Raw genomic sequence first — 27,356 nt, 5'->3', positions numbered from 1 at the left:
GAGAGTGGGCGAGAGAGAGAGGGAAAGAGCGAGAGAGAGAGAGGGAAAGAGAGAGAGAGGGCGAGAGAGAAAGAGAGGGGAGAGAGAGGGAGAGGGAGATAGAGAGAGAGAGAGAGGGAGGGAGAGAGAGGGAGGGAGAGAGAGGGAGGGAGGGGGAGAGGGAGAGAGGGAGAGAGAGAAGGGGAGGGAGAGAGGGAAAGCGAGAAAGAGGGGAAAGAGAAAGAGGGAGAGAGAGAGGAGGGAGAGAGAGAGAGAAAGAAAGAGAAGCGAGAGAGGGAGGGAAAGAGGGAGAGAGAGGAGAGAGAGAGGGAAAGAGAGGGAGAGAGAGGGGAGAGAGAGCTAGAGAGAGAGGGGAGAGAGAGAGAAGAAAGAGGGAGGGAAAGAGGGAGAAAGGAGAGCGAGAGGGCGAGAGAGGGAGAGAGAGAGGGAGAGAGAGAGGGGAGAGAGACAGAGGGAAAGAGAGGGAGAGAGAGATAGGGAAAGAGAGGGCGAGAGAGAGAGGGAAAGAGGGAGAGAGAGTAGGAGGGAGAAGGCGAGGGAGGGGGGGAGAGAGAGGGGGCAAGAGAGAGGGAAAGAGAGAGAGGGGAGAGAGAGAGAAAGAGAGGGCGAGAGAGAGAGGGGAGAAGGGGGAAGAAGAATCAACGGTGGAGATCGCCGCCCAATATGTAACCACTTGTCATAAGCTGAGGGGAACATAAGGCCCCTAAATGGACTTTCAGAGCCCAAATTGTGCCCCTAACTCCCTATAACCCTGATCCCCTCCCACCACACCTACTGTATTTCTCCTGTTTTGGCAACACTAATTGTATTTTGGTCCTGCCAATAAAGCATATTTGAATTTGAATTTGAGAGAAAGAGAGAGGGAGAGTGAAAGAGAGGGGGGAGAGAGGGCGAGAGAGAGAGGGAAAGAGAGGGGAGAGAGAGGGAAAGAGGGAGAGAGGGCGAGAGAGGGAAAGAGAGATAGGGGAGAGAGAGGGCGAGAGAGAGAGGGCGAGAGAGAGAGGGGACAGAGAGAGGGCGAGAGAGAGAGGGAAAGAGGGAGAGAGAGAGGGCGAGGGAGGGGAGAGAGAGGGCAAGAGAGAGAGGGGAGAGAGAGGGGACAGAGAGGGCGAGAGAGAGGGGAGAGGAGAGAGAGGGAAAGAGAGGGAGAGACAGGGCGAGAGAGGGGAGAGAGAGGGGTGAGAGAGAAAGAGAGGGCAGAGAGACAGGGCGAGAGAGAGAGGGCGAGAAAGAGATAGGGGAGAGAGAGAGGGCGAGAGAGAGAGAGAGAGGGGAGTGAGAGAGAGGGACGGGAGAGAGGGCGAGAGAGAGAGGGAAAGAGAGGGAGAGAGGGCGAGGGAGGGGAGAGAGAGAGAGAGAGGGGAGAGAGAGAAAGAGAGAGGGGAGAGAGAGAAAGAGAGAGGGGACAGAGAGGGCGAGAGAGAGGGGAGAGAGGAGAGAGAGAGGGCGAGAGAAAGAGAGAGGGAAAGAGGGAGAGAGAGAAGGAAAGAAGGAGAGAGAGAGAGGGGGCGAGAGAGAGCAAAAGAGGGGAGAGAGAGAGGGGACGAGAGAGACAAGAGAGATAAGCTTCACATAAACATAATCAATAGAAAGACTTGTGTGTAGAATTCCAGGTGATGTAGTCAGTAAGATTAGGTGAGAAATATTCATAGTGTGAATGATATAGGCATAATAGAGTCATACATACCATAGCAAAACAGGAAAATGTGTCACGGCCATCTGACAATCCAGTGGCAGCAAGTGTTAGAAAATCCCAGAGATTGGCAGCACGTGTTGTTATCTGACAGTTCCCTGTTTCTGCAGCTGAGGACTCTAGCAACCTGGGAATCTGTCAGTTTTTCTTCTCAGTTGCGAGCCTCTGACTTCCTTTATTAACCTCACCCTGGGGTGGTTTGGGTGCGGTTTATAGTTTGTTACTTGCTGACCTCTGGAGATGTCGTCTTCTTTTGCTCCAGACTCCTGTAGTTGCTGCAGCTCAGATAAGTGTCTGTGTTTTGGAATCTACCAGTGATCTGGTGATTGCAGTTGTTTCCCCTGTATTGTTCTCTTGTGTCTTCCTTTAGTGTTACTGGTATTGATGAAGCGCTCATACCCTCCATCCTTACTTAGGGTTAAGACAGGACCCCAGGTATCGAGCCCAGCAACAGGTGCAGAACCTGTATAGGGTCGGTGAGGACAGTGAGGGTGAGCTGCAGGTTGTAGTCAGGGGTCACCACTTCCCCCTTTCCATAGCTATAAGGTATTCCTTCCCTCTTCCTATGTGTTGTCCTCTGTGGCTGGTATAGCCTCTCTTCTCTGCTGTTGTTAGCAGTTGTTTGTTAATGAGATTGTGAGACTTCGCGGGATTCTGTCTGATCTTGTTTTGGATCGCGGAGCTCAGTTTGTCTCGGATTGTTCTGGAAGGCGTTCTGCACTCGTCTGGGGGTGTAGTTGTCTTTCTCTTCGGTTTTCCATCCCCAGTCGAATGGTCAGACCGAGCGCACTAATCCGAATCTGGAGACCTATCTGAGATGCTTTGTCTCAGAGAAGCAGGAGGATTGGGCGTCATTTTTACCTTTGGCCGAGTTTGCCATCAACGACCGGCGTCAGGAGTTTACTGGTAAGTCGCCATTTTTTGGTGCATACGGCTTTCACTCTCAGTTTGGCACATTTAAGGGGACAGCAGCTTCTGGTATCCCGGAAGAGGAGCGTTTTTCTCCATTGCTCTCTTTGGTGTATTAAAAGGTTCATCTCAGGATGTTGGGTGACTGGTACAAACCCATGGCTGATAAAAAGCGCTTGTGAGGTCCGGACCTCAGAGTGAATGATTTTGTATGGTTATCCTCCAGAAACATCAAGTTGAAAATTCCATCTTGGAAGTTGGGCCCGAGATTTATTGGTCCCGATAAAATCACTCATATCATTAACTTGGTATCATTTCACCCGGAACTTCCCAGGGCCTTAAAAATTCATGTGTTTTATAGGTCATTGTTAAAGAGAATTGTTCAATGAGTGAAACCTTCTCCTCTCCCACCTGCCCCGGTCTTGGTGGATGGCAACCTTGAGTTTCAGATTGCCAAAATTGTTGACTCTCACAGTGTTTGTCCCTCACTTCAGTATCTGGTCCAATGGAGGGGTTACAAACCAGAGGAGAGGACATGGGTTCCGGTACCCGGTGGTCACTCGTAGTGGGGCATAATTTGGGGGTGATGCAGTTCAATTATGCATCCATGTCTTAAACAAGTCTGCTTCCAAATCATGAGTCAAATGTAATGTATGTCGGGCATGCTATAATCTACACAGACCAGAGATGACCACGGGTCTGAGGAGAAAAGATGACTGCTTTAATCACGGAAGTTCAGATACATTTAAAGAAATCAGTTGGCTAAGAGCCAAGAATACGTAACACGTCTCCTATTGGATAAACCGTAAAAGAGCTTATTCTGAGATGTATATGTATACGGGTTTCATCATTTTATATTACGGTAAGTCAGCATGAATCACTGATGACCAGAAGGTCCCGTATCCGGGTACAGCTCACACGCCATTGTGAGTCCAGTTTTGGATATCTTCATATAATGCAGAGTATTGACCATGACAGTCCATAACCATGTCCATAACTCATGAGCTGTTGTCTGATACTAGGTGCACCTCTGTTTATACCTTGAGGTTTAGTTGACCTTGCTAAGGCTTTATGACCTTGACAGAGGTCGGATCCAGTCTTGGGGGACCTCAGAGAGACACACACATCTTTTTGGGTCAATTGGAGCGTTTACAATATTGCAATTTGCTACACACCAATTGTTTTGGTAAAGTTTTGAAACCAAAGATGATCATCATCTCTGATCGAAGTGCTGGATTGATACAAGAGGGCGAGCCTGGAATGCACTGAGGTGGCCCGAGGCCTCTGTATGAGGAGACGCGAGCTCAGACGGGGGCGCTGGACACAAATCCCACCCTGTAAAGAAGATATATGTAATAACACCGCGTTACAAGGGAAGAGCTGCTGGATACAACTAATAAATGCTGAACTGCTGCTCTGTAATGTCACGTCTTGTAGGGGCAATAGTGCAGTGCTCTGTCCTAACCATAGAGGGCATCCTAACACCTGATTGTCACGAGAGTCTTCCATCCTTGTGATATTCATGACGGTTCTGAGGTCTGAGCTCCATATTAACTTTTGAGGCTCTATATTTTAAATGCATCTGCTTTCTGTTAGTGCAGCAAGGGTTAATGCCATTTTCCTGCTAGCAATACCTGGTTAATTTACCTCACATGCAGCAGGTTTGTGACCTCTCCCATCTCCTTTAAATATTCCCATGAACCATCACCTGATGCCGGAAACAAAAAAAGACTCGTTCTATTCTGACCATGTTGGATGTGCATCCCCCATACTCTGGAACGCTCTACCTCAGCACATCAGACTCTCCACTACCGTGGAAAGCTTCAAGAGGAACCTCAAGACCCACCTCTTCCAACAAGCCTACAACCTACAATAGCCCTCAGTCCAGTAGACCACTGTGCAACCAGCTCTGTCCTCACCTATTGTACCATCACCCATTCCCTGTAGACTGTGAGCCCTCGCGGGCTCTCTCCTCCTATACCAGTCTGTCTTGTACTGTTAATGATTGTTGTACGTATACCCTCTCTCACTTGTAAAGCGCCATGGAATAAATGGCGCTATAATAATAATAATAAATAATAATAATAATAATGTTGGAGCCTTTTGGAGCTGCTGGTAGTTCTGCTATTTTTGGGCCATGTTGCCTGTAGCCTTGGTGTCTGGCTGCAATGTGCAGTTTGTGATATCCTTTTGTTTATTTCCCCCTGTCTGTCTCCCTTCCCTTGTGTTGTTATTGTAGAGGTGAGACTAGTGCTCTTGTCGGCCTCCTTATTAGCCAGGGTAAGTTTAGGACAAGTGAGGGCCTAGGTATTTGATCGGCAATGGGGTGAAAGACCACTTATTGAGACGTCAGTGAGTGTAGGGTACAGCCTCAGGTGAGTGCAGGTGGTGACCCTGCTCCCCTCTCCATAGTGCCAGGGCCTACTGATGTATTGTTTACCTGGTATACCCCTGTTTGTTGCGGTGCTCACTGGGAGTTCCCGTATCCCTGGTGGAACCCCAATAGTCACAGCATGACACTGGTCCACCCTCCTCCACCTTACAGATAGATCACTCGATAGATAATGTGGGGTTGAAAAGTTTGTGAACCCCTCAGAATTTTGAGATTTCTGCATAAATTTGACCTAAAACTACATCAGGTTTTCACAAAAGTCTTAAATGTAGATAAAGAAAATCAAACAAATGATTAAAAATGTAAGACTTTGTCATTTCATGATGAAGGAAAATGATCTAATTTCACACATCTCTGAGATGAAAAAGTATGTGAACCCTTGAGATTCTAATCAGGAGTGAGTGGGCGACCTGTTTATGCAACAGGGATCTATCAGAGTCCGATCTTCAGACCCCATGTGTGGACGTAATCGTAACACCAAGAAAAGAGATCTCTGAGGAGCTCCGCAGAAGATGCGTTGATGCTCCTCAGGCTGGGAAGGGTCACAAAATAATCTCTAGGGAGTTTGGACTCCAGCGATCTACAGTCAGACAGATTGTGTACAAATGGAGGAAATTCAAGACCAATATTATCTTCCCCATGAGTGGTCTACTAAGAAAGATCACTGCAAGAGCAAAGGAGGGTAATAGTAGTGATGGGGGTGCTTACTCAACTGCATTGAGGTGGGCACGGGAGACACTTTGAATAATACATCTAGGCTACTTTATTTATACTCCATAAAGCATGCCCCCTGTCAGTATATCCAGCCCCTCTCTGAGGTTCGTTCCTGGAGGTATCACAACCTCCACTCACTGCACCCGGTCAGTATATCCAACCCCTCTCTGAGGTTTGCTCCTGGAGGTATCACAACCTCCACACACTGCCCCCTGTCAGTATATCCAACCCCTCTCTGAGGTTTGCTCCTGGAGGTATCACAACCTCCACACACTGCACTCGGTCAGTATATCCAAACCCCTCTCTGAGGTTTGCTCCTGGAGGTATCACAACCTCCACACACTGCCCCCGGTCAGTATATCCAACCCTTCCCTGAGGTTCATTCCTGGAGGTATCACAACCTCCACACACTGCACCCGGTCAGTATATCCAACCCCTCTCTGAGGTTTGCTCCTTGAGGCATCACAACCTCCACACACTGCCCCCGGTCAGTATATCCAACCCTTCCCTGAGGTTCATTCCTGGAGGTATCACAACCTCCACACACTGCACCCGGTCAGTATATCCAACCCCTCTCTGAGGTTTGCTCCTGGAGGTATCACAACCTCCACACACTGCACCTGGTCAGTATATCCAACCCCTCTCTGAGGTTTGCTCCTGGAGGTATCACAACCTCCACACACTGCACTCGGTCAGTATATCCAACCCCTCTCTGAGGTTTGCTCCTGGAGGTATCACAACCTCCACACACTGACCCCGGTCAGTATATCCAACCCCTCTCTGAGGTTTGCTCCTGGAGGTATCACAACCTCCACACACTGACCCCGGTCAGTATATCCAACCCCTCTCTGAGGTTTGCTCCTGGAGGTATCACAACCTCCACTCACTGCACCCGGTCAGTATATGCAACCCCTCTCTGAGGTTTGCTCCTGGAGGTATCACAACCTCCACACACTGACCCCGGTCAGTATATCCAACCCCTCTCTGAGGTTTGCTCCTGGAGGTATCACAACCTCCACACACTGACCCCGGTCAGTATATCCAACCCCTCTCTGAGGTTTGCTCCTGGAGGTATCACAACCTCCACACACTGCACTCGGTCAGTATATCCAACCTCTCTCTGAGGTTTGCTCCTGGAGGTATCACAACCTCCACACACTGCACTCGGTCAGTATATCCAACCCTTCCCTGAGGTTCATTCCTGGAGGTATCACAACCTCCACACACTGCCCCCGGTTAGTATAACCAACCCCTCTCTGAGGATTGTTAATAGAGGTATCAGAGTCTCCACACACTGGAAATATGTCAAACAGACACTATGACAACATGAGACAAACCCCTGGGTGGCGGAATGTATATTGCCAGGTCCACCCGTCTCTCCATCTATGTGTAAAACCTGTCCCTGGAATGCCCTAATAAGCCTTGTGGCACTACAAGTACCAGAGCGGACATATAAACCTACACTAGACCTGCATAATCACATAGTACATCAGAGAAAATACACATGATTTCAAAAAGTATTACAAAATTTTATTAACATGATACCAATAGACAATATATCACGATTCGAGACGGATATCAAAAAACACACAGTAAAAAGTCATTACCCCTTAAAAACACAAACAATCCTGGGACAGTGTGGTCTTAAAATTGGTACATTATAGTGGTCAGAAAAGGATATATACATGCACCCCAAAATACATCAAAGGTAATACTGCAAAACCAGCAACTTGGTATACTATAATCAAAAAGGATGCATGCATAAATCCCAAATACATCAAAGGTAATACTGCAAAACCAGCAATCTGGTATACTGTAATCAAAAAGGATGCATGCATAAATCCCAAATACATCAAAAGTGATAGTACAAAACTGGCACTCCAGCAGAAATAAATACTGATGTATTAAATTCTCATATTATGCAATTGTAAACATGTGGTACATAAAGAAACCCCTGCGGATTACATGAATCAAAACATAACTTTCTGCAATGAGATTTTAGACATACCCCACATGAAGTTATGCCAGCATTCAGGTCAGTGTAACCCCGGAATGTATACCATACCATCCTGTCACCCAGAAAGGGGGAGATGGGGAGAAATCAGACCTGAAACACTGCTGGAGGCAGATTGGAATTTATAAGAGACCACTACCTGATGAACCACACTGCCCAGCACCTCTACGCGCACGTTTCACACTCGCTTCGTCAGGAGGTGCTGTGACAGGGAGATGGTCATCTTTTATGGCGCAGGACTCACCTGAGGCCCATCAGTGGCGCGCAGTGTGCGGCGACGGCCATGCCGCCCACTCCAGCCGGTGTCCCGGAAGCCGCATTGCGCATGCGCGCTAATCGCTTCACTCATTGGGCGCCGGCTGCAGGGGAGGGACAGACACCGACACACAGAGCGCGCACGGGCATCAGTAAGTCCAGCGCCATCTTGGATGAGGGCAGAAGTATTGGCAAACAGCACAGATCGGGAATTCACATAAGCATTATACCAAGATATTGTTCCTAAACAATAACAGTAATATACAAATGCATAATCACATATGGAGTTGATACAGATACATAGTCTCATAAAAAGGTATGGAAATGCAGCACATAGAGATGCCAAAAAAACATTATTCAGCCATCCATAGCAAAAAGATAATCAATCGATTTACGCCCATCCCATGTGCTGCATAGTCATAGCCCTGAGTTTCATCATACAATCCATAAGGGCCAATCAATAAAACATCTAATACATTAGTTAATGCGCGTGAATCCCGTAGTGTGGTTCCGTCATATATGTAGAGGGTGTACATCCCACACATGGCTAATTTCCAAAAAATCGCTCTCACCAAGCTCTGTATATAAAAAATCAAGAAAAGAAAAAGAATTAAAAAATGACCATAAAAATCAAACAAAGAGCAATAGGCCCAAGGAGGCAGCCCAGGCCAGACTCAGACAGTAAGAACAGAACATGATTAGACAAGGAAGATCAATGCGTACCAAAAAACGCATAAGAGCAGGATCAAAAACAGGAATATCCACAGGGAAGGCGATCACAGGAAGGGCTTAAAGGACAGCAGATCATTTAAACCCCGAGGCTTAGTGGTCTCCAATGTGGTAATCCACTTCACCTCCTTCTGGGCCAGTACCTTCCTGTGGTCACCTCCCCTCGTACCGAAATAGACTCTATCTATCCCTCTGAACTTAAGAAGACGCCAATTACAACTGTGCCTTTCCCGAAAGTGCTTAGGTATATTATTGAGAGCCTCAATCTCCTCCGCTGTTTCAACTTTCGCGGCTTTTTTGATGTCCCTAATGTGTTCGAGAACCCTGACTCTAAATTCCCGGGAAGTCAACCCTACATATATCAATCCGCAAGGGCACTTTGCCCAATAAACAACAAAGGTTGTCCTGCAGTTGATAGTGTGTACAATCTTGTAGGACTTAGTATTGGACGCATCATGGAAAGTAAAGGACCCTTCCATTTGGAGACAGGCCCCATAGTCTCCACAAGAAAAAGAGCCCCATTTGGGTCCCTCTGACAAACCCAGAAATGTAGAAGGGGGTGGGACATAATGACTCTTCACTATCATGTCCTTTAGTGTTCTAGACCTGCATGGCGTGACCGATGGCCTAACCGAGATAGCTTTTGCTAAATCACCATCAGACAAAAGTATAGGCCAGTAACGTGCTACAACTCCGTTCATCTCCCTCCACTGAGAGTGATAGGTCGTAATGAATCTGACTTTTTGATCTGATCTTCTTGTGCTCGGTTTGAGGAGATTATCCCTCGGGGTATGTCTTGCCTTCTCATAGCCAGACTCAATCGACCTATCATTGTAGTGGCGGGACTTTAACCGCCTCCTAAGGTCCGCCGCCTGGCCCTCAAACAAAACATTGTCCGAACATACCCTACGGGCTCTCAAAAACTGACCTTTTTCACAAAAGTCTTAAACGTAGATAAAGAAAATCAAACAAATGGTTAAAAATGTAAGACTTTGTCATTTCATGATGAAGGAAAATGATCTAATTTCACACATCTCTGAGATGAAAAAGTATGTGAACCCTTAATATTCTAATCAGGAGTGAGTGGGCGACCTGTTTATGCAACAGGGATCTATCAGAGTCCGATCTTCAGACCCCATGTGTGGACGTAATCGTAACACCAAGAAAGGAGATCTCTGAGGAGCTCCACAGAAGAGGCGTTGATGCTCCTCAGGCTGGGAAGGGTGACAAAATAATGTCTAGGGAGTTTGGACTCCAGCGATCTACAGTCAGACAGATTGTGTACAAAGGGAGGAAATTCAAGACCAATATTATCTTCCCCATGAGTGGCCTACCAAGAAAGATCACTGCAAGAGCAAAGGAGGGTAATAGTAGTGATGGAGGTGCTTACTCAACTGCATTGAGGTGGGCACGGGAGACACTTTGAATAATACATCTAGGCTACTTTATTTATACTCCATAAAGCATGCCCCCTGTCAGTATATCCAGCCCCTCTCTGAGGTTCATTCCTGGAGGTATCACAACCTCCACTCACTGCACCCGGTCAGCATATCCAACACCTCTCTGAGGTTTGTTCCTGGAGGTATCACAACCTCCACACACTGCCCCCTGTCAGTATATCCAAACCCTTTCTGAGGTTTGTTCCTGGAGGTATCACAACCTCCACACACTGACCCCTGTCAGTATATCCAAACCCTCTCTGAGGTTTGTTCCTGGAGGTATCACAACCTCCACACACTGCACCCGGTCAGTATATCCAAGCCAATCTCGGAGGTTTGTTCCTGGAGGTATCACAACGCCACACACTGCACCCGGTCAGTATATCCAAGCCCTCTCTGAGGTTAGTTTCTGGAAGTATCACAACCTCCACACTGACCCCGGTCAGTATATCCAACCCCTCTCTGAGGTTAGTTTCTGGAAGTATCACAACCTCCACACACTGCACCCGGTCAGTATATCCAAACCCTCTCTGAGGTTTGTTCCTGGAGGTATCACAACCTTCACTCACTGCCCCCTGTCAGTATATCCAACCCCTCTCTGAGGTTAGTTTCTGGAAGTATCACAACCTCCCCACACTGACCCCGGTCAGTATATCCAAACCCATCTCGAGAAGTTAGTTTCTGGAGATATGACAACCTCCACACACTGCACTCTGTCAGTATATCCAACTCTTCCCTGAGGTTCATTCCTGGAGGTATCACAACCTCCACACACTGCCCCCGGTTAGTATAACCAACCCCTCTCTGAGGATTGTTAATAGAGGTATCAGAGTCTCCACACACTGGAAATATGTCAAACAGACACTATGACAACATGAGACAAACCCATGGGTGGCGGAATGTATATAGCCAGGTCCACCCGTCTCTCCATCTATCTGTAAAACCTGTCCCTGGAATGCCCTAATAAGCCTTGTGGCACTACAAGTACCAGAGCGGACATCCAGGTTTACACCAAGTTTGTGATACATATCCTCCACCATATTACATAGTCCATGAGGTCACAAAGGGACCCATGCTAACTTCTAAGCAACTAAAGGCCTCTCACATTAGCTGATGTTAATGGTCATGAGTCATCATCAGGAAGACACTGGACAACAATGATGAGTGGCCGGGCTGCAAGGAGAACGACGCTGATCTCCAGAAAGAACATCGCTGCCCATCAGCTCATTGGAGTAAATTTATCAAAACTCTCTAATTCTTCACAAAAACTGCAATGTGCCAAATTTATCACAGCGGTTCATAACTAGTCCAACTTAGAAGGACTCTGTCTGCAGATTTTGCCCCCTGATCTGAGAGGAGCATGATGCTGGAACAGAGATCCTGATTCCAGTGATGTGTCACTTACTAAGCTACTTGCTGTAGTTTATCAACAGGAGATTATCACTAAACCTGCAGTAATAAGCTCTGTATAACCCCGCCCTCACCACTGATTGGCAGATTTCTGCCTATGCAGTGACTGGTTTATTTTATTTATTTTTTTGCCCTTTCATTAGACACCTCATTAATGTGGCGTCTTTGTTTTCTTCTCCAGGCGCGGACCCTGCACCCTGGACCCTGCACAGTGCACCCTACATCGGCACCCTACACCCTGAACCTTGATACCTCCACAAGGCTCCAATAAAATGGTAATTGGACTTTTACAATGAAATTTGGGGCAATTTTAGAAATGGACCATGAAGCTTATATTTATATATATTATATATATTTATAGGATTATTCCCATAAAACAAGTTTTCTCCAATGAATAGGATAGGGGATAATCCGGTGCTTGCTCCAGGTCTGAACACGGCAATCACCAGGTCAGGGCTCTGGACCCCACATGTTCGGCCTCTGCACCATTCATTGTCTATGGGACTGGCAGAAGTAGCTGAGCGCCACACCCGGCTTTCTCCAGCAGTCCTATAGACAGTGAATGGAGTGAAGACCTGGGGGTGCAGAGCCCTGATCCTGTGATTGTTGGGGGTCCCAGTGCTCAGCAGTCACTTTTTTTTTAGACACTTTCAATGTTTATTATTTGATAATTGTTGGCTATTTTTCTGTTGTATTGTACTTGTGGGGTTCCCGGGGTCCGGCTGCGGATGACTCACGCACGTCACCTTTCTCTTGCAGGCTCTGACACTTCTTCTGCTTTCATCCTCCATGTCTCTGGGGTTGTCAGGTAATGAGCTCCTGGGTCTGGACCTTCTGACGTGAGGCCGGGGGTGCAGATCGCACTGTCACACACACATAGTCTCTGCGGGGTTCCTAACAGCGGGTGACAAGATTTCAGTAGGAAGTCAGAATATAAAGATGGCGGTCTGAGGTTCCTTCACTTATGGGGCGATTGTCCATCTACATCCGGAGCTCCTGTGATATTGTTTTGTATCCGGACAGTATGGCCGTCACATCATCCCCGAGGTGACGCCACGCCCTGTAGTGACGGAGGATTGTTGTCTTTTCTTTCCTCGCAGTCCGGTGACACAATAGTGACGTAGTCTTCCTCGTATCGTCTGGTGGACGTATCACTAATTCAATTGCCCTAAATCCACTTCTTCAGCTTCGCCACTTCATACTTTGGGATCTGTCATAGGAGATGGCGACATAAACGTCAGAGGATAACAATGATGGTGTCCATGACCTCCAACCATTACTGACCACCACTGGCCCCTCAGGAGCTCCGTCTTGTATTTCCAGTCATACGCCAAAGGACTGGCCATTGGTCACCAGTAGACTGTAAGGAAGCAATGCAGACGTTCTGTAGACCCCGACCAGTCTTCTCGGCACTAGGCCGGACCGAGAGCCATGTTCTCTGGGTCACTGTTGTTTGCTAAGTCTCCAGACAAGGCTCTACATGACTACCTGTCCATCTCCTTGCCCTATTACTTGACTACACGTCTTAGTCCCCCCATTTGCAGAGTACATAGGGACCTGTGAGTGGAGAGATCTTGGAGGACCTGAGATACGGGACGCTGATGTGCGACAGATTTCAGAGTGGTTTTAATATCAATGTTCTTTGCAGGTGTCATTCCCTTATCTCAGCATGACATGTCCTCCTTCCTCTACGGCTCCGTCACGTTGCCCTGTCAGGCTTCCTTTGTGAACACAGTGACCGGACTGACCATGATCTGGGTGAAGAATGAAGACAAAAAGAACCCATTACTTTACAGACTCCTGAGTGGAAAAGAAAACCTGGAGGAGCAGGATCCCCGATACCAAGGACGCGTAGGAATATCCTCACGGTGGTCACAAGGAAATCTGGACCTGACACTCAAAAACGTCTCCTACGAGGATGAAGGAACCTACGTCTGCCGAGCTGCTAACTCCAGAGGGCATGGAGACAAGATGGTGACGCTATCCATTGGAGGTAAGTCCAGTCCATCCTCGTACGAGCAGTAATACTGAGATGTCAGAGAACGTTCCTCGTCTTGTATGAGCCCTTAAGGTATTGGGTTTATACTGAACCTTTTATAAAACCTAAACCACTTTCCATACAAAACCCCAAAATTACCTGGAATTCATATATTGTCCGAGATACACAAGTTACCAACAACTGCCAACCAGGCGGAGAACATGGAGCGGCTCCGACACTGTCAGTATAAGTGTGCAAACCAAGTCCAGTGCATGATGAAGGCCACACATTACAGGGAACCTTCCCACCTACCTGCTCCCCTCTATCTCCACACTCCTCTACTTTGATTGACAGCTCTGGATTCGAAGGGCAGAGATAGCTGGAAAACAAACAGGTGGGAAGGTGGATTTAAATGATTGACTGACATTGACCGCTGGGATTTCAGTCATTGTACTGTATTTCCCCCAGCTCTTCCTTTACATTCCTTTACATGCTGGGGTGCTCAGCCCCACCGAACCCTGGGCTGGAGGTATGGGAACGCTCAGCCCCACCGAACCCTGGGCTGGAGGTATGGGGGCTCTCAGTCCCACCGAACCCTGGGCTGGAGGTATGAGAGCGCTCAGCCCCACCAAACCCTGGGCTGGAGGTATGGGAACGCTCAGTCCCACCGAACCCTGGGCTGGAGGTATGGGAGCGCTCAGTCCCACCAAACCAAACCCTGGGCTGGAGGTATGAGAGCGCTCAGTCCCACCAAACCAAACCCTGGGCTGGAGGTATGGGAACGCTCAGTCCCACCGAACCCTGGGCTGGAGGTATAGGGGCTCTCAGTCCCACCGAACCCTGGGCTGGAGGTATGAGAGCGCTCAGCCCCACCAAACCCTGGGCTGGAGGTATGGGAACGCTCAGTCCCACCAAACCCTGGGCTGGAGGTATGAGAGCGCTCAGCCCCACCAAACCCTGGGCTGGAGGTATGGGAACGCTCAGTCCCACCAAACCCCTGGGCTGGAGGTATGGGAGCGCTCAGTCCCACCGAACCCTGGGCTGGAGGTATGGGAGCGCTCAGCCCCACCAAACCGTGGGCTGGAGGTATGGGAACGCTCAGTCCCACCGAACCCTGGGCTGGAGGTATGGGAACGCTCAGTCCCACCAAACCAAACCCTGGGCTGGAGGTATGGGAACGCTCAGTCCCACCGAACTCTAGGCTGGAGGTATGGGAACGCTCAGTCCCACCAAACTTCTGGGCTGGAGGTATGGGAACGCTCAGTCCCACCGAACCCTGGGCTGGAGGTATGGGAACGCTCAGTCCCACCGAACCCTGGGCTGGAGGTATGGGGGCTCTCAGTCCCACCGAACCCTGGGCTGGAGGTATGAGAGCGCTCAGCCCCACCGAACCCTGGGCTGGAGGTATGGGAGCGCTCAGCCCCACCAAACCGTGGGCTGGAGGTATGGGAACGCTCAGTCCCACCAAACCCTGGGCTGGAGGTATGGGAACGCTCAGTCCCACCGAACCCTGGGCTGGAGGTATGTGAACGCTCAGTCCCACCAAACCAAACCCTGGGCTGGAGGTATGGGAACGCTCAGTCCCACCAAACCAAACCCTGGGCTGGAGTTATGGGAACGCTCAGTCCCACCGAACCCTGGGCTGGAGGTATGGGAACGCTCAGTCCCACCAAACCCTGGGCTGGAGGTATGGGAATGCTCAGTCCCACCAAACCCTGGGCTGGAGTTATGGGAACGCTCAGTCCCACCGAACCCTGGGCTGGAGGTATGGGAACGCTCAGTCCCACCGAACCCTGGGCTGGAGGTATGGGAACGCTCAGTCCCACCGAACCCTGGGCTGGAGGTATGGGAACGCTCAGTCCCACCAAACCCTGGGCTGGAGGTACTGTATGTGAGCGCTCAGCCCCACCGAACCCTGGGCTGGAGGTACTGTATGTGAGCGCTCAGCCCCACCCAGCTCTTCTGGTCCCAGTAAATAACCCTGCAGTTTTCTCCTGTGGCTGGAATCTTTGATCCCGGGACGTCCATCACTGGTGCTATGCTCCTCAGTGACATCCTCCTCCCATCCAGGACTTTTCCAGCCGCTTCCCTAAGTACGGAGATTTTAGGAGAAAATACAGACAACAGAGTGTAAGAAGCAATGTTTATACCCAGAATGAAATATACAGCATAAAGCTGATACAATAGAACAATATCATAACGATTGCTACATTATTACAGTGTTATACAGCGACAATGGGACGCACGTTCCCTCCAGTCACTTCCATTGTCATAATATCCGGAAGGGACCGGACACATTGTGGCTCCTGAGACGCCTCCTCGGTGGTCCTCATCTCCCTGCAGTGTCTCGGGGATGTCCCTGGACCCCGGCCGTCCTTGCTCCTGGGTCACGGTCTCCATCTCTCCACAGCCTCAGCTGTACGCACCGTCTCCTGCCAGCACGGCGCGGTCCATCTGTAGGACACATGAGAATTTCTCCGTATTGATGACGAAATATTCATTGTTTTCAGACCTGGATGCAAATTCCCCCACCATTACTCTGCTGACGGAGAAGCGGCAGCTGAAATGTCTGACCACAGGTGTGTACCACGTGCCTCAGATCCAGTGGATCACTCCATTCGGGGAGGATCTATCCAAGTACGGAAGCCTCAATGTGGCCCATCTGGGTGATGGACGGAAGAAGGTGGAGTCCGTCCTGGAATATGACATTAAGGAAAATGAACAGGTCCTGTGCCACGTCCAAGAGGGACGGCTGAAAAGATCTGCGCGAGGAGTCATCACAGGTACCGTATAGAACGGGACGGGACGGGATGGAGGAATCCACAGTGTGACCGCTCTTACTGTAAGGAACCCATAGTGTGACCGCTCTTACTGTAAGGAATCCACAGTGTTACCGCTCTTACTGTAAGGAATCCACAGTGTGACCGCTCTTACTGTAAGGAATCCACAGTGTGACCGCTCTTACTGTAAGGAATCCACAGTGTGACCGCTCTTACTGTAAGGAACCCATAGTGTGACCGCTCTTACTGTAAGAAATCCACAGTGTGACTGCTCTTACTGTAAGGAATCCACAGTGTGACCGCTCTTACTGTAAAGAGTCCACAGTGTGACCGCTCTTACTGTAAGGAGTCCACAGTGTGACTGCTCTTACTGTAAGGAATCCACAGTGTGACTGCTCTTACTGTAAGGAATCCACAGTGTGACCGCTCTTACTGTAAGGAATCCACAGTGTGACCGCTCTTACTGTAAGGAACCCATAGTGTGACCGCTCTTACTGTAAGGAGTCCACAGTGTGACCGCTCTTACTGTAAGGAGTCCACAGTGTGACTGCTCTTACTGTAAGGAATACACAGTGTGACTGCTCTTACTGTAAGGAATACACAGTGTGACCGCTCTTACTGTAAGGAATCCACAGTGTGACTGCTCTTACTGTAAGGAATCCACAGTGTGACCGCTCTTACTGTAAGGAATCCACAGTGTGACTGCTCTTACTGTAAGGAATCCACAGTGTGACCGCTCTTACTGTAAGGAGTCCACAGTGTGACCGCTCTTACTGTAAGGAGTCCACAGTGTGACTGCTCTTACTGTAAGGAATACACAGTGTGACCGCTCTTACTGTAAGGAATCCACAGTGTGACCGCTCTTACTGTAAAGAATGCACAGTGTGACCGCTCTTACTGTAAGGAGTCCACAGTGTGACCGCTCTTACTGTAAGGAATCCACAGTGTGACTGCTCTTACTGTAAGGAATCCACAGTGTGACCGCTCTTACTGTAAGGAATCCACAGTGTGACCGCTCTTACTGTAAGGAACCCATAGTGTGACCGCTCTTACTGTAAGGAGTCCACAGTGTGACCGCTCTTACTGTAAGGAGTCCACAGTGTGACTGCTCTTACTGTAAGGAATGCACAGTGTAACGGCTCTTACTGTAAAGAATCCACAGTGTGACTGCTCTTACTGTAAGGAATGCACAGTGTTACCGCTCTTACTGTAAGGAATGCACAGTGTGACCGCTCTTACTGTAAGGAGTCCACAGTGTGACCGCTCTTACTGTAAGGAATCCACAGTGTGACCACTCTTACTGTAAGGAATCCACAGTGTGACCGCTCTTACTGTAAGGAGTCCACAGTGTGACCGCTCTTACTGTAAGGAGTCCACAGTGTGACTGCTCTTACTGTAAGGAATACACAGTGTGACCGCTCTTACTGTAAGGAATCCACAGTGTGACCGCTCTTACTGTAAAGAATGCACAGTGTGACCGCTCTTACTGTAAGGAGTCCACAGTGTGACCGCTCTTACTGTAAGGAACCCATAGTGTGACCGCTCTTACTGTAAGGAATCCACAGTGTGACCGCTCTTACTGTAAGGAGTCCACAGTGTGACCGCTCTTACTGTAAGGAGTCCACAGTGTGACTGCTCTTACTGTAAGGAATACACAGTGTGACCGCTCTTACTGTAAGGAATCCACAGTGTGACCGCTCTTACTGTAAGGAACCCATAGTGTGACCGCTCTTACTGTAAGGAATCCACAGTGTGACCGCTCTTACTGTAAGGAGTCCACAGTGTGACAGCTCTTACTGTAAGGAGTCCACAGTGTGACTGCTCTTACTGTAAGGAATACACAGTGTGACCGCTCTTACTGTAAGGAATCCACAGTGTGACCGCTCTTACTGTAAAGAATGCACAGTGTGACCGCTCTTACTGTAAGGAGTCCACAGTGTGACCGCTCTTACTGTAAGGAATCCACAGTGTGACTGCTCTTACTGTAAGGAATCCACAGTGTGACCGCTCTTACTGTAAGGAATCCACAGTGTGACCGCTCTTACTGTAAGGAACCCATAGTGTGACCGCTCTTACTGTAAGGAGTCCACAGTGTGACCGCTCTTACTGTAAGGAGTCCACAGTGTGACTGCTCTTACTGTAAGGAATCCACAGTGTGACCGCTCTTACTGTAAAGAATCCACAGTGTGACTGCTCTTACTGTAAGGAATGCACAGTGTGACCGCTCTTACTGTAAGGAGTCCACAGTGTGACCGCTCTTACTGTAAAGAATCCACGGAGATATTGGGTTTGTCTGGCAGAATTTGTAGTTTGTGACCTTGATGTTTTTGTCTTCGTTCGTAGACGGGACGCACTCTGTGCGTGTGGACGAGCTCTGACTGCTCAGGAGTAAAGATCACAGACCTTCAGCCACAAATATAGAACTACAACTATAATAAGTAAGTGAACCCCCCATTTGAGGTATTTTGTGATTATTTTTTAGCCTGACTCTGCGGCCTGTGAATGTCGAGGGTTAATTCTTCTACTTCACAATAGATTGCAGTATAATAATAAACTGCAGGAACAGCCAGGAACCAGGCGGCTTCACCAGTCCGGGTGCTCAGTGGTGAGATCAGCCGGGAACCAGGCGGCTTCACCAGTCCGGGTGCTCAGTGGTGAGATCAGCCGGGAACCAGGCGGCTTCACCAGTCCAGGTGCTCAGAGGTGAGAAGAGCCGGGAACCAGGCGGCTTCACCAGTCCGGGTGCTCAGTGGTGAGAACAGCCGGGAACCAGGCGGCTTCACCAGTCCGGGTGCTCAGTGGTGAGAACAGCCGGGAACCAGGCGGCTTCACCAGTCCGGGTGCTCAGTGGTGAGAACAGCCGGGAACCAGGCGGCTTCACCAGTCCGGGTGCTCAGTGGTGAGAACAGCCGGGAACCAGGCGGCTTCACCAGTCCGGGTGCTCAGTGGTGAGAACAGCCAGGAACTAGGCGGCTTCACCAGTCCAAGTGCTCAGTGGTGAGAACAGCCGGGAACCAGGCGGCTTTACCACTCCGGGTGCTCAGTGGTGAGAACAGCCGGGAACCAGGCGGCTTCACCAGTCCGGGTGCTCAGTGGTGAGAACAGCCGGGAACCAGGCGGCTTCACCAGTCCGGGTGCTCAGTGGTGAGAACAGCCGGGAACCAGGCGGCTTCACCAGTCCGGGTGCTCAGTGGTGAGAACAGCCGGGAACTAGGCGGCTTCACCAGTCCAAGTGCTCAGTGGTGAGAACAGCCGGGAACCAGGCGGCTTCACCAGTCCGGGTGCTCAGTGGTGAGAACAGCCGGGAACCAGGCGGCTTCACCAGTCCGGGTGCTCAGTGGTGAGAACAGCCGGGAACTAGGCGGCTTCACCAGTCCAAGTGCTCAGTGGTGAGAACAGCCGGGAACCAGGCGGCTTCACCAGTTTGGGTGCTCAGTGGTGAGAACAGCCGGGAACTAGGCGGCTTCACCAGTCCGGGTGCTCAGTGGTGAGAACAGCCGATCACCGGGGGGGGGGGCGTGGCATGTGTAGGGTGGGGGAGACCCCGGCTGGTGAAAGTGCAGGGATGCTATATGGTATTATATGGCTCCAGTAATGATCGCAGGGGCTGACGCTCAGGGAATCCTACCTATCTATACAGTATATACACTATATACAGCTACGCACCACGAATACACACAGGCAGCAAGAAAACCATGCACATTCACAGGCAGGAGCTACCGAGATCCACCGGTAGCAGCCAATGATGTCAGAGTGCGGCAAGGGGCCATTGTAGGGTGCGGCGATAGGTGACGGAGGGTGATGGGGATGATCCATCGCAGTGTGCGGACTTGGGTAACAGAGGGTGCAGCAATGGGTCATCGGAGGGTGCGGCGATGGGTGACGGAGGGTTCGACGATGGGCTATCCGAGATGGGCGACAAAGGGTGCGGCGAGAGGCCATCAGGGGGTGCGGAGATGGGCCGTCAGAGGGTGCGGCGAGGGACGTCAGTGGGTGCGGCGAGGGTTGCCGGAGGGTGCTGCGATGGGCCATCGGAGGGTGCAGTGAGGTTGGTTGGAGTGTGCGGTGAGGGGTGATGAAGGGTGCGATGATGGGTGTTGGAGGGTGCGGCGAGGGTCGTTGCAGGGTGCGGAGAGGAGCGTCGGAGGGTGCGGCAAGGTTTGTCGGAGGGTTCGGGAAGGTTTTTCGGAGGGTGTGGCGAGGGGCGTCGGAGGGTGTGGTGAGGGACGTCGGAGGGTGCGGAAAGGTTTGTCGGAGGGTGCAGAAAGGTTTGTCGGAGGGTGCGGCGAGATTTGTGGAAGGGTGCGGCGAGGGTCGTTGGAGGGTGCAGTGAAGTTTATGGGACGGTGCAGCGATGGCCCATCGGAGGGTGAGGTGAGATTTGTTAGAGCGTGCTGCGAGGGGCGATGGAGGGTGCAGCGAGAGGCGATGGAGGGTGCAGCGAGAGGCGATGGAGGGTGCAGCGAGGGGCGATGGAGGATGCAGCAAGGGGCGATGGTGGGTGCAGCGAGAGGCGATGGAGGGTGCAGCGAGGGGCGATGGAGGGTGCAGGGAGGGGCGATGGAGGGTGCAGCGAGGGTCGTCGGAGGGTGCAGTGACGGTCGTCGGAGGGTGCAGTGATGGGCAGCGGGGGGGGCGTTGGAGTGTGCAGTGATGGTCGTCGGAGGGTGCAGTGAGGGTCGTCGGAGAGTGCAGTGAGGGTCGTCGGAGGGTGCAGTGAGGGTCGTCGGAGGGTGCAGTGAGGGTCTTTGGAGGCTGCAGTGAGGGTTGTCGGAGGGTGCAGCGAAGGTTGTGAGAGGGTGCAGTGAGGATCAATGGAGGGTGCAGCGAGGGTCATCGGAGGGTGCAGTGAGGGTCGTCGGAGGGTGCAGTGATGGGTGGCGGGGGGGCGTTGGAGGCTGCAGTGAGGGTCAATGGAGGCTGCAGTGAGGGTCAATGGAGGCTGCAGTGAGGGTCATCGGAGGCTGCAGTGAGGGTCATCGGAGGCTGCACTGAGGGTCATCGGAGGCTGCACTGAGGGTCATCGGAGGCTGCACTGAGGGTCTTCGGAGGGTGCAGTGAAGGTTGTGGGAGGGTGCAGTGAAGGTTGTGGGAGGGTGCAGTGAGGGTTGTGGGAGGGTGCAGTGAAGGTTGTGGGAGGGTGCAGTGAAGGTTGTGGGAGGGTGCAGTGAGGGTCATTGGAGGGTGCAGTGAGGGTCCTCGGAGGCTGCAGTGAGGGTCATCGGAGGGTGCAGTGAGTGTCATCGGAGGGTGCAGTGAGTGTCATCGGAGGGTGCAGTGAGGGTCATCGGAGGGTGCAGTGAGTGTCATCGGAGGGTGCAGTGAGTGTCATCGGAGGGTGCAGTGAGTGTCATCGGAGGGTGCAGTGAGTGTCATCGGAGGGTGCAGTGAGGGTCTTCGGAGGGTGCAGTGAGGGTCTTCGGAGGGTGCAGTGAGGGTCATCGGAGGGTGCAGTGAGGGTCATCGGAGGGTGCAGTGAGGGTCATCGGAGGGTGCAGTGAGGGTCATCGGAGGGTGAAGTGAGGGTCATCGGAGGGTGCAGTGAGGGTCATCGGAGGGTGGAGTGAGGGTCATCGGAGGCTGCAGTGAGGGTCATCGGAGGGTGCAGTGAGGGTCATCGGAGGGTGCAGTGAGGGTCATCGGAGGGTGCAGTGAGGGTCTTTGGAGGGTGCAGTGATGGGCGGCGGGGGGGGCGTTGGAGGGTGCAGTGAGGGTCTGTGGAGAGTGTGGCGAGCGGTGTCACGTCTGATAACATATCCTCCCCCTCTGATTCCTTGTCTGTATTTGCAGGTGTCACAATCCTCTTATTTCTTCTGCACATTCCGGTGATTCCGGTCGGACTGGATTCTCGTGTTACAGCAAATCCTCATCTCCTGTATTCATTCACTGCAAGCTCCGCCCACTGCGATATATAATACCCAACACTAATAACCACACCACTGAGCAATGAACCCACAGAGCTGACAATCTACGGCCTCACACCCCTGTAATCAGGACGTGCAGCTGAAGACTCCAATCTTCTATATGTCGCCCCCGCACCGCACTTTATATACCGCACTTTATATGCTGTGATAATCGTGTGACTTTCCGCCTCTTCTCGGCTGTGGATTATATTCTGTCACTTTGTAACTTTTCTGCATTCTGCTATAGAAGGTTTTCTGGGGGAGACGCGATCCTCTAGTGTCTGAGAAATGCGATCCTCTAGTGCCTGAGAGACGCGATCCTCTAGTGCCTGAGAGATGCGATCCTCTAGTGCCTGAGAGACGCGATCCTCTAGTGCCTGAGAGACGCGATCCTCTAGTGCCTGAGAGACGCGATCCTCTAGTGCCTGAGAGACGCGATCCTCTAGTGCCTGAGAGACGCGATCCTCTAGTGCCTGAGAGACGCGATCCTCTAGTGCCTGAGAGACGCGATCCTCTAGTGCCTGAGAGACGCGATCCTCTAGTGCCTGAGAGACGCGATCCTCTAGTGCCTGAGAGACGCGATCCTCTAGTGCCTGAGAGATGCGATCCTCTAGTGCCTGAGAGACGCGATCCTCTAGTGCCTGAGAGACGCGATCCTCTAGTGCCTGAGAGACGCGATCCTCTAGTGCCTGAGAGACGCGATCCTCTAGTGCCTGAGAGACGCGATGCTCTAGTGTCTGAGAGACGTGATCCTCCAGTGTCTGGGATCGGGGCAATACATGGCCGGGGTGACGCATTGCACGTTACCAGATCCTACTGTATTGATTCAGCACCAGGCAGGAATTTCTGAACTTTCCAAAGTTTTTTAATGACCGTAACATTTACAATGTGATCATAAACTGTGAGTGGAATAAAGAGAAATAACATTTAAAAAAATCATAAAATTAGAAAGATAAAAATAAAAAAGAGTGAATCCCCCGGGAGATGAACGTGTAGAACTACGGGGAAGTGTCCGAGCCCCAGACGGGCGACAGACGAGAAAGAATTAGCTCCATTGGTTTATTTTTGTCACCAAATTTTTGTGAAAACATCAACAGGACCCAAGAGCTGACAATCCAATCTGTGCCGGGCGCCTGGTGAATAAAGGGTCCCGAAGAGGACGGAGGGAATAGAGAGGACGAAGAGGACGGAGAGGACGGAGAGAACGGAGGGGACGAAGAGGACGGAGGGGAAGGAGAGGATGGAGGGGACGGAGGGGACGAAGAGGACGTAGAGGACGGAGAGAACGTAGGGGACGAAGAGGATGGAGAGGACGGAGGGATGTGCGGCCTGATATACGGCATTGTGATTGAAAGGTGGAATGAAATAAAGCTGATCTGTGTCATCTGTGCCGTGTATTACTTTTACCATTACTGAGATAATCGATAAATAGATACAGTGGAGAAATAAGTATTGAACACGTCAACAATATATTTCTGCAGGTGCTAGTGACATGAATTTCTCACCAGATGTTAGTAACATCCCATCCAATCCACACAGGCAAAAAAATCACCAGAGATGTCCATAAATTACATTATGTGTAATAATGAGAAATGACACAGGGAAAAAGTATTGAACACATGAAGAAAGAGAGGAGGAAAAAGCCACAGAAAGTCCTGACACCCGCTGAAATCAGTAATTATAGAGCAATCCTGCCACTGAGTGACAAATAATATCACAAGGTTCAACTGATGGCCAATAACAAGGTATCACACAAGAAACATCTCATGATGGGTAAAACCAGTGAGCTGTCTCTAGAGCTTCACAACCTTATTACTGATGGCTTAGGTTACAGAATAATTTCTAAACTGCTGAAGGTTCCAGTGAACTCTGTTGGGGTCAAAATCCAAAAGAGGAAAGAACAACATTTCCCCATAAACCGGCCACGATCAGGTGCTCCCCACAAGATTTCACCTAGATGAGTGCAAATAATTCTCAGAAGAGTTGTCCAAGAGCCAAGATGCCCTGTGGAGAGCGTCAGAATCGAGATGAAGAGAGGTCATTATTCCCCTATACTGTCCCTGGTCAGACCCCACCTGGAATACTGGGTACAGTTCTGGGCCCCAATTCAAGAAAGACATCGATATATTGGAGCAAGTCCTGAGAAGAGCAACCAAGATGGTAGAAGGTCTGCAAACCATGTCATATGAAGAACGGCTAAAAGAACTAGGGAGAAGGCTGAGGGGAGACTTAATAGCGGTCCACAAATATCTGAAAGGCAGTCACAATGCAGCGGGAACCACCCTCTTCTCATTAGCACAAGGAAGTGCAAGAAGCAATGGAGGAAACTAAAGGGAAGTAGATTCAGATTAGACATTAGGAAAAACTTTCTGACAGTGAGGGCAGTCAGAGAGTGCAACAGGCAGCCACAGGAGGCAGTGAGGGCAGTCAGGGAGTAGAACAGGCAGCCACAGGAGGCAGTAAGGGCAGTCAGAGAGTGGAACAGACTACCACGGGAGGCAGTGAGGGCAGTCAGAGAGTGGAACAGGCAACCATGGAAGACAGTGAGGGCAGTCAGAGTGGAACAGGTGGCCACAGGAAGTAGTAAGGGCAGTCAGAGAGTGGAACAGGCAACCATGGAAGACAGTGAGGGCAGTCAGAGTGGAACAGGTGGCCACAGGAAGTAGTAAGGGCAGTCAGAGAGTAGAACAGGCAACCATGGAAGACAGTGAGGGCAGTCAGAGTGGAACAGGTGGCCACAGGAAGTAGTAAGGGCAGTCAGAGAGTGGAACAGGTGGCCACGGGAGGCAGTGAGGGCCATCAGAGAGTGGAACAGGCGGCCACGGGAGGCAGTGAGGGCCATCAGAGAGTGGAACAGGTGGCCACGGGAGGCAGTGAGGGCCATCAGAGAGTGGAACAGGTGGCCACGGGAGGCAGTGAGGGCCATCAGAGAGTGGAACAGGCGGCCACGGGAGGCAGTGAGGGCAGTCAGAGAGTGGAACAAGCTACCACAGAAGGCAGTGAGGGCAGTCAGAGAGTGGACCAGGCTAATACGGGAGGTGCTGAGCTCTCCATCAATGGAAATGTTCAAGTGGAAGCTGGAGAAACATATACAGTAGCTGGAAGGATTAAGAAAAACCTGCACTCACAGGGAGTTGGACCCGATGGCCTTGGAGGTCCCTTCCATTCTAAGATTCTAAGAATGGGAACAAATGGAACATAAATTTGTGAAGATACTTCGACCTGTCCCGGGTCTTTTTCATATAGTCGCTGTTCCCACAGTCGGAAAGTGGATGCTGTCATGAAGAAATCTATCTATTCTTGGTTGAGCACAATTGGGTGGAGGGAGGCCAGGATCATTCTACTCAGTGATATATTTTATTTTTAGCGGGGCGCAGTCAGTCGCACACTGCTATAACGCTGTCAGGCTGACTCTGGTGTTGGCGGCTGGGTATCTCCAGTCTGCAGCCTGTACGGATATGAAACCAGGATAGACTGCTGTAGACGACGACTGAACCGGAGCAGTAGACAGTGGGGCCAAGTGGGTAGAAAGCTTTTTTAATTCTTTTTTTTACCCCCTTCTCAGATTCACTCAAATCAAATCACAAAATATAGAAAAAGTTGAGATTGGGGCAAACATATTTTTCTTTGTGAAATTTGAGTTGAATTGATGCTTTGAATCAATTTATTTGTTGATATCAATGATGCACGTTTTGTGCAATGATCGGAGCTGATAGAAGTTAGTGGAGATAATGGGAGGAAGGTATGGAGAGGGCGAAGAACCGGCGAGGGCAATAGAACAAGTCCTATCATCCCCTGGCTTCCACTACCACCTCTACACTGATGATCCTCAGAGCTACCTCTCTGCTCTCCAGAATCCCGGAGTGTCTGGCCCAGACGTCACCTCTCTGCTCTCCAGAATCCCGGAGTGTCTGGCCCAGGCGTCACCTCTCTGCTCTCCAGAATCCTGGAGTGTCTGGCCCTGGCGTCACCTCTCTGCTCTCCAGAGTCCCAGAGTGTCTGGCCCAGACGTCACCTCTCTGCTCTCCAGAATCCCGGAGTGTCTGGCCCAGACGTCACCTCTCTGCTCTCCAGAATCCCGGAGTGTCTGGCCCAGACGTCACCTCTCTGCTCTCCAGAATCCCGGAGTGTCTGGCCCAGACGTCACCTCTCTGCTCTTCAAAATCCCGGAGTGTCTGTCCCAAACGTCATCTTTCTGCTCTCCAGAATCCCAGAGTGTCTGGCCTACACGTCACCTCTCTGCTCTCCAGAATCCCGGAGTGTCTGGCCTACACGTCACCTCTCTGCTCTCCAGAATCCCGGAGTGTCTGGCCCAGACGTCACCTCTCTGCTCTCCAGAATCCCGGAGTGTCTGGCCCAGGCGTCACCTCTCTGCTCTCCAGAATCCCGGAGTGTCTGGCCCAGACGTCACCTCTCTGCTCTCCAGAATCCCGGAGTCACTGGCCCAGGCGTCACCTCTCTGCTCTCCAGAATCCCGGAGTGTCTGGCCCAGGTGTCACCTCTCTGCTCTCCAGAATCCTGGAGTGTCTGGCCCAGGCGTCACCTCTCTGCTCTCCAGAATCCTGGAGTGTCTGGCCCAGGCGTCACCTCTCTGCTCTCCAGAATCCCGGAGTGTCTGGCCCAGACGTCACCTCTCTGCTCTCCAGAATCCCGGAGTCACTGGCCCAGGCGTCACCTCTCTGCTCTCCAGAATCCCGGAGTGTCTGGCCTAGGTGTCACCTCTCTGCTCTCCAGAATCCTGGAGTGTCTGGCCCAGGCGTCACCTCTCTGCTCTCCAGAATCCTGGAGTGTCTGGCCCAGGCGTCACCTCTCTGCTCTCCAGAATCCCGGAGTGTCTGGCCCAGGCGTCACCTCTCTGCTCTCCAGAATCCCGGAGTGTCTGGCCCAGACGTCACCTCTCTGCTCTCCAGAATCCCGGAGTGTCTGGCCCAGGCGTCACCTCTCTGCTCTCCAGAATCCTGGAGTGTCTGGCCCTGGCGTCACCTCTCTGCTCTCCAGAGTCCCAGAGTGTCTGGCCCAGACGTCACCTCTCTGCTCTCCAGAATCCCGGAGTGTCTGGCCCAGACGTCACCTCTCTGCTCTCCAGAATCCCGGAGTGTCTGGCCCAGACGTCACCTCTCTGCTCTCCAGAATCCCGGAG

At 51.0% G+C, this 27,356-nt stretch overlaps 1 protein-coding gene across 2 annotated transcripts in view; it reads left to right on the top strand.

Annotated features, from left to right (window-relative positions):
- The window catches only part of LOC142286516 (putative butyrophilin subfamily 2 member A3), a 29,478-nt gene extending 5,108 nt beyond the window's left edge, over window positions 1–24,370 (top strand). Inside the window, exons 2-7 of one of the 2 annotated variants that reach the window (XM_075333368.1) lie at window positions 11,737–11,830; window positions 12,315–12,363; window positions 13,204–13,548; window positions 16,044–16,316; window positions 18,657–18,751; window positions 23,314–24,370. In XM_075333368.1, the coding sequence (XP_075189483.1) occupies window positions 11,828–11,830; window positions 12,315–12,363; window positions 13,204–13,548; window positions 16,044–16,316; window positions 18,657–18,691 (705 nt within the window). In that variant the 5' untranslated portion in view covers window positions 11,737–11,827 and the 3' untranslated portion in view covers window positions 18,692–18,751; window positions 23,314–24,370. Of the gene's footprint in view, window positions 1–11,736; window positions 11,831–12,314; window positions 12,364–13,203; window positions 13,549–16,043; window positions 16,317–18,656; window positions 18,752–22,103 lie in introns of both variants that reach the window. The other variant, XM_075333366.1, reaches the window with a different exon arrangement.
- The last annotated feature ends 2,986 nt before the right edge of the window (window positions 24,371–27,356 follow it).

The sequence above is a fragment of the Anomaloglossus baeobatrachus genome, unplaced genomic scaffold (genome assembly GCF_048569485.1).
Source record: "Anomaloglossus baeobatrachus isolate aAnoBae1 unplaced genomic scaffold, aAnoBae1.hap1 Scaffold_660, whole genome shotgun sequence".
Taxonomy (NCBI): Eukaryota; Metazoa; Chordata; class Amphibia; order Anura; family Aromobatidae; genus Anomaloglossus; species Anomaloglossus baeobatrachus.
This window is presented reverse-complemented; position numbering and strand designations above follow the sequence as displayed.